Source organism: Microtus ochrogaster, chromosome 24 (genome assembly GCF_000317375.1).
Source record: "Microtus ochrogaster isolate Prairie Vole_2 chromosome 24, MicOch1.0, whole genome shotgun sequence".
Classification (NCBI taxonomy): domain Eukaryota; kingdom Metazoa; phylum Chordata; class Mammalia; order Rodentia; family Cricetidae; genus Microtus; species Microtus ochrogaster.
The window spans coordinates 21,336,454-21,343,994 of NC_022024.1; the positions used below are offsets into that span (position 1 = coordinate 21,336,454).

A 7,541-nucleotide genomic window follows, 5' to 3' on the forward strand; every position below is an offset into this window, starting at 1 on the left:
GAGAGAGAGAGAGAGAGAAAGGAAGGAAGGAAGAAAGAAAGAAAGAAAGAAAGAAAGAAAGAAAGAAAGAAAGAAAGAAAGAAGAAAGAAAGAAAGAAAGAAATATAAATATATAGTACCTTGGTTTTGACTACAGTATCAGTTGCCATTTGGGAATATTATGATCAAGTTAAATTATTTGGTGCTCAGGGCATGATTGTATAAGAACAGTCTCACTGCTTGTGTGGATTCTTTTTCTCTAAAAGAATTCCATTCCCACCCAAGAAATATTTTCTCCTTGACCCTATTAAGTCCTCTCTCTATTAGAACCTTCTTAGAGACAGTGAAGTATGTGGTATGGAAGGTCTTCTTGTTTCCTGTAATTTAGTCTTTTAAAAATACAGTTCATTTTTTTAAATCACCTCTGTATTACTTTGACAGTGAACAAATTATTAGTCAGTAGATGTTAATGCAAGTACTGATTTACTTCAATATTTTTCATTATTAGACCAAATAATAGTGCTAAGCAAAGCAGATTGTTTCTGCAGTCTCTATGAGAAGCAGCACCTCTGGGTGTAAGCAATTAACCTCTCCTTGCTCCTCTCTTTAATAGACTAGAAAGATTTCCAGACCCCCTTTCATCATAATGACCCCTCCCCCATATTCTTTACATTTTATCAAAAAATCTATGTTAGTTGCTGGTTTAGGCATGGAAGGTATGTAAATTATTAGGTCAAAATTGTCTGATCTATAGGTAAATCACAAGCTAGGTATTGTTTAAATTAAGTGACACACACATTTCTGCACAGCAACTAGACCCAGTTAACTAGAGACTTAAATGATTTTAGCCTTAGAGCAAGAAAGAACCTATCATCATTAGATACTCATTTATTTATAATTAACATAATAATAATAATTTTGAAGAAGGAGGTATTTTCTGTTCTGGTTTAAATAATTTCTGCCAACCTTTAATCTTACAAAGGTTGCTATTTCCATGTTGCTGGGCTTCATTTGGATCAGAGAAACATTTACTTTATAAAGTATCTATTATGTAGCTAGGTGCTTTTGGGTAATTCCTTGGTTTCCTTTTGAGTCCTTATTTGTAAACTTAGAAGTTTTTCAGGGACTACTAGTGCAGGCGGTGTTGGCACCACGAGTGATGATGGTATTTCCTTTATCTTGAGGCTTCAATTGATTTCTGAATAACAACAATAAAAGCCCTTGCTTACTTGCTTTCTTTGGCGCTGAATCCTGGGAGGTGAGGAGATCTTAGGGTTAACCTAATGGTTTGCATTCAAACCCTGACTTTGCCGCTTAATCACTTTCAGATTTTTGGCAAATGGATTAACTTCTAGGAACATTTCTCCTCACTTAGAGTAAGAGGATAAAAGTTCACAAGACATATGTGAGCGTTGAACAAAATGGTTTATGCAAAGTCCTTAGGACAGTCCCTTGCACACAATGAACTCTCTCTAATTGGTGGTGAATCTTATAGCCACTAGTTGTCAATATTTATTTTCTAAGTACCTACCTATTCTCTTAAAACTGTAGTATTTAACTTCATTCAAACAGAGTAAAATCACTCCTTAAGGACTTAGGAAAAAAATTCATGTTTATTTCACTATCATTAATTATAAAGTTGTGTTTGGTTTATTGGATAATGAGTGTTTTTAGTCTGTGAAATACCTATGGGATAGTCAGTTTTATGGAAGGATACAGCAACCAAATATAGAGAAACCATATTATCATTACAACAGCAAACCATATTGGTAGTACAGAACTTTCACTAACTGTAATATTTAGAGTCAGAAAAATGCAAGGTATTCTATGTTATCCAAATAAGTATAGTTTTATAATGGGTGAAGCTACTTTTAATATATAAATATATAAGCTTTCAAAAATATACATGAAGGATATTTCATATACATTTATATATGCTAAAAACAACTTATGAGTTTCATTAGATATTTTATCAATATTGTCTGCCTCAAAGTGTTAGTATTTAAAAATTTTTCATGAAGTCGAGAGATATAATCTTTAATTTAAATACTTATTATTTTAATTATGTTAAAATATTAAAAACTTGAATTTATAAAAAAATAGCACTCAAAGAAGTAATTCACACTATTTAAATTATGAAAAATTGCATTTATTTTTTTCAAATGTCAAACAATATTTTAATGTGATTTTATGGCTTTTCTTTATTGCTTAGAATAAGTTATTACATTAGATTTAAATAATTTTCACCACTTGTATATCTTAAGAAAAAAATACAATTAATTAAGTAGTTTACAAGAATAACATGAGGAAAATATGGGAGGAAATATAAAAATGAACAGAGAACAATTCTATAGGAAATAAAGCTTGGTCAGCCTACTAGAACAGATATGTGGGTTAAAACCTGCACTTTACTCTCTCTGCTCTGAGAACATTGCTTCACTTATGATTTATAACTTTCCCTATGTCCTACTTAATTTAATTTGTGTATATCATTTTGACAATGGTGTCTCATCATGCTGCCCTGGTGGGTCAAATGCTATTTTTAATTCCTCATGTCTTTATAGATTTTTAAAAATGAAAATCATAGCTATTAAAAATAATTGTATAAAAATTCAAGTTAATTTAAAAAGAATTACAAACATAAAATTCTAATTTGTCTTTAGTACAGTGTGTGAATGTGTGAGGGGGGGAGGTAGTGGGTGGAGAAAGCACACCAGCAATTAAAGAAAAGCAGTAAGTTTGGGAGGAATCCAGGGGTGGGACATAGAAAGTGTTGGAGGATGAAAAAGGAAAGAAGAAAGTGATGTGTTTTCTTTTAATCTCATAAATATTTTAAAATATTAAAAAATAAAATAAAAAGCAATTCAAAAATAAGTAGAATCGCCAAGTGGCTCATTCCGTTAATACCAGCACTCATGATGCAGAGGAAGATGGGTCTCTGCATTGGAGGGCAACTTGGGTCTACATAGGAAGCGACAGGACAGTCCATGCTCCATTGTGGACTTAAAAAAACAAAACAAAGGAAAACAAAATGAAACAAATAAAACACCAGCAAAAAAAAAATAAAACTAACAAACTTGCTCAGGCAGGAATGAATATATTCAATGATAATATTTGACTCCAAAGTAGAGTAGATAAGAATGAAAACTTGGAAAAATGAAGGCACGTGCATACTTGTTTCATGTTATAGATTTTTACATTGTATAAAGTCAACTTTATAAATAAATGGTCATTTTAGCTCTTCACCATAATTGTGAATTTCATAAAATAATTGTTATCAAGAATGAACTGAGTGCAGTTGGATCAGAGTAACTCATGTACACACCGAAATTGATGAAGAAACAGTATAAGAAATGTTTGGAAAATGTACTATCTGCACATAATTGCCTCATAAAAATAAAATAGTGAAAGTAAATTCTATTATTTACGCCTTCACAGCTGAAATAATTTTAAATCATACAGTATATTCTATGAAGGATTTGTCTTCAAGGCCAAGAGAAGTAAAATAATAATAAGCAGTAATTATTCAATTTGCTATCATAGAGCAGAGCCTTTGAATTACAAACTTGGAGATATGCATAAATAAATAAGCACTTATAACTTTCAAAAATAGTCACATTATTTTAGTATCTTTAGATTTCTTTGGGTCAGATTTGACCTTATTGGTCTATAGTCTAGCTAAAAGTCTCAGGTCTCTGTTTTTTATTTGTTTGTTTGTTTTTGTTTTTTTAGACTTACCTTCTAAAAAGGACAGATTGTAAAACACCCATGTATTTGTGCTAAAATAAAAGTTTTTGTAGTTTATAACAGACATGGCAATTAACTAACGTTTATTAGCTGTCAATCACTAGATCCTAGCCATCCTCGTCAGATATGGGAATACCCAGAGGAAATATTTTAGGGAAAAAAAATCACGTTTTCTTGTGATAATTTACACCTGATGTTTTGCTATGGAAACATAATAGATTCCTGAAATTGTATTTTTAAAATAAAGGCTCTTTGGGATGGGAGTAAGAAGGAATAGAGAGACAGCATGAAGAAAGACTATTAGAAAATGTTCCTGAGTGTTCTCTGCTCAGGAGATGAAGTTGCAAATTCTTCAGAATATTTGCATATCCAAACTAAACTATTGCTGTGAGTAATTGGCTGTGTCATTTTGGTCTGCTCAGAAAATAGACCTCCATGTTAGAAATTTTCTCTATCACAAATAATGCATTGATTTGCTTGATCAGATTCAGATAAGTTTATGCTAACGTAAAATCATTTGCCCTAGCTTTTCACGAGAATAAATTACAGACTTTCTTTTAAAGATTTACAAGTTGATTAATGCTACTTCTTTTCAGAATAAATATTTTCTTTATTCAACTTTGTGGATTGTTTAGTTGCCTTTACCACCTTCCTTTCATTGTGTAACTGGTTGGAAACATTTCTATGCATGAGGAATATAATAAATTTTAGTGACATTATGAATTAAGAAACACTTTAATAAGGAGAGGCGAGTAAATTTTCCCATTACTATTCATTTTTAAATAAGCAAACAAGTTTACCTTTCTTTCTGAAAGCTTTATTTTTAGTCATGTGACTGTGGGTTGTGCAATGTTTTACAAGTCCGACTGAATGTTGTGAATAGCTAGTTTGACGGAGTAATGACATTAACAGTCCTCTTGTTGGTTTGCAATACATAGCCCAACAATCATTGTGGCTGATGTGAAATTGGATAGAGGAATAAGCAGACAGTAAAACAATACAGCACATGGTGATTTAAGGATTAATCAACATGCAAATAATTATATACATCATACATAGGTACTGGTCAACTCTATGAATTTATATTTATACGTAAAGTGACATACATGTTTAAAATAAAAATTTAAATTTATTTCATAAGGAGTCCATTTTAGAACAGCACAGGAATAAGTATTTTGCTGTTCAGTAAATGTTTTTGTGAGGTACCCTACAAAAGTGTTAAAATCATTTGTGTACTTTTTTTTTATATTTTGGAAACAAATGCACCACCCAGTTTTGAGTCACAGAGTAACTGGTCTATTGATAAAAATATAGGTTGTCATACAGCGCTATTCAACTTGGGTTTTGTAAGACTATATCAGAGGCTATATGTAGAAGCCTGGGATATGGAAATGACAAGACTTCATATGTGTCAAAATCATTTATGATTCTTTATCATGACCAAAAAAAATAGAAGAAAGCCAGATATGGTGACAATACACATTGGTGCCATGTTTTGTTTAAGTGTATTATAATCAGGCTGTTGGAAGTAACACGCTTGGAGTCATGTGTATTCCTGTAATGCCAGTACTCAGGTAGCTGACTCAGGAGGACTGGGAATTTGAGCCTTGCCTGGATTACTTGGCAAGTTCTAGGCATATCTACACCATAGAGCCAGTCTCTGTTTCATAAAACAAAGCAAAAGAGCACAGCACCCTTCAAAGGCACCTCGTTTTGGTTTATTCATCTCTCGAGACTACATCTCCCTGCCTGGCTTTACTACATAAATGTCTTTACCCCTCCTTTGGCCCTCTTCCACCCGTCATGACTTTCCACGTGTATCCCAGTGATCTCTTTGGTCTGGTTTTTTGTTTTTGTTGTTGTGGCTGCTGCCTATTATGAATGAGATACTCTTTATTTAATTTTCATTTTAAAAAGTCTTTGCAGTGTCCCTTTTATATGCCACTAACTTTGACAACTTTGTGCTTGATGGTTTTCTTTAATTGTTTTCTATAGAGATTTAGTCATACGAATGTTGAGTTTGTTGATCACAAATCGTACCTCTCTTTGGACATCTGTTACGTGTGCAGCACCTTAATTTTTCTCACAGGACATCCTAACATTTGCAATTTTTTTAACCTGTACTTCTATTATTTGGTCATGATTGATGGTTTAGAATTATAAGTGTGTTTTGCATCACACATGTCAGTTTTGAATTCTCCATGTAATATATAAAATGTAGGACACATACCTCAAGTACATATATTTCAGAATCTCAGAGCAATTTATTGAAGGGTCGATATAGGACACAAGGAGCAAGGAAACAGAAAAGGACTTTCTGAATGAAAACAATGAAAAATATCATTTCAGACAAAACTGTGTAAAAGTCAGCTACAGTTTCCAAAAAAATGTTGTGTTAAGCGTCCAGCTTCAGAACCAGGAAAAACACAGTTCTATCACTGTGTTTAGAAAGATTAATATTATCTTTAAATTTAAGAGCATGCTTTATGCTCCTTCCCTAAATGCATGAAAAGAAGCCATGATTCATGACTAAATATCTCATGTGCATTTTAAATCATGACTATAACAAAAATTTTCACGAAAACTTTGTTTTCTGGGAGTTTTTCTGTGCTTCTGTGTGAAGCTTTGTTGACTTATTATAGTAAATAAACTTTAAGACTTTTTCAATAATTTTTTTCCAGTCATTGTTTTGTATACTTGAAAGAAATTATAGAGCTCCTATAATAGGGTCAAATAGTGAATTACTAAGCCAAGTTTGTAAACCTAAGGAAAGAAAGAATGCCAAAGTGAGAATGTGTGAATGTAATATTTGTTGTTTCATGTATTCCAGATTCAGAACAATTTGTGGGCAGGAAATGCAAGTGGTGGTTCTGTGGTTACTTCATGCATGTTACCACGTGACGCGTCCTCCTGCATGACACCTTATTCTCACTCGCCCCGGACAGATTCCAGTTACACGGGGTTTTCAAACCACCAGAACCAGTTCGGTCACATGCCCCTCAACAATTTTTTCACTGACTCTCTTCTCTCCGGGGCTACCAACGGACACGCATTTGAAACAAAGCCAGAGTTTGAAAGGAGATCCTCCAGTATCGCCGTTCTGAGAATGAAGGCGAAGGAGCACACCGCCAATATTTCATGGGCCATGTAACATACAGTACTCTTTTATTTTTTTCTTCTAATAGCAGAGTAAAACATTCTTATTTCTCATATTTAAAGGATACCACAATAAGCTGCTGTGTGTGGATGGGCTAAAGGTCAAGATATACAGTGAGACCAGCTCACATGAATAGTTGTTATTATTTAACATGAAAATCTAGGAGTGAACCCCTGGAAGGACTAAATAGGTTTACCATGCACTAGCCTCCACAAACTCTGTTTTAGTAGTAAGATTTTTTTTCCTATTGTACAAGTCAATGAAATATGGTCATGCAACTTCTTAAAGGAATAAATGTATTAAACAAATCCTTCTGTGATAGATTGATTTATGCTAGTTGTGGATAACAAGAAATTCCTTGTAAAATGATGCCTGATAAACGAGGAAAAACCCTGGGGGAAAAAGGCAATATTGAACCAGGGGGCTTTGAGAACTAACGCCATTTCCCCTTCTATGGCTCCAAGACATAATGATCATATACTCCGTTGCTCAGAATTTATCTTCAAGACTCAAGATTTTTTTTTTTAACCTTTCAATGTTTTAGTGAATTTTTACTAGGCAGGGTGGGGGAAATCTTTCTGAATGGATCGGTATTTGCATGAAATATCTGAGCACGGTTTCTTGCAAGCATATGGCTAAAGGTGACAACTGAAATATT

General features: G+C 33.1%; 1 protein-coding gene across 1 annotated transcript in view; it reads left to right on the top strand.

The window, feature by feature from the left end:
• Alx1 (ALX homeobox 1) overlaps positions 1 to 6,900 on the top strand; it is a 17,397-nt gene extending 10,497 nt beyond the window's left edge. Inside the window, exon 4 of the mRNA XM_005358110.2 lies at positions 6,557 to 6,900. Within this exon, the coding sequence (XP_005358167.1) occupies positions 6,557 to 6,877 (321 nt within the window). The 3' untranslated portion in view covers positions 6,878 to 6,900. The remainder of the gene's footprint in view (positions 1 to 6,556) is intronic.
• Positions 6,901 to 7,541: the final 641 nt, after the last annotated feature.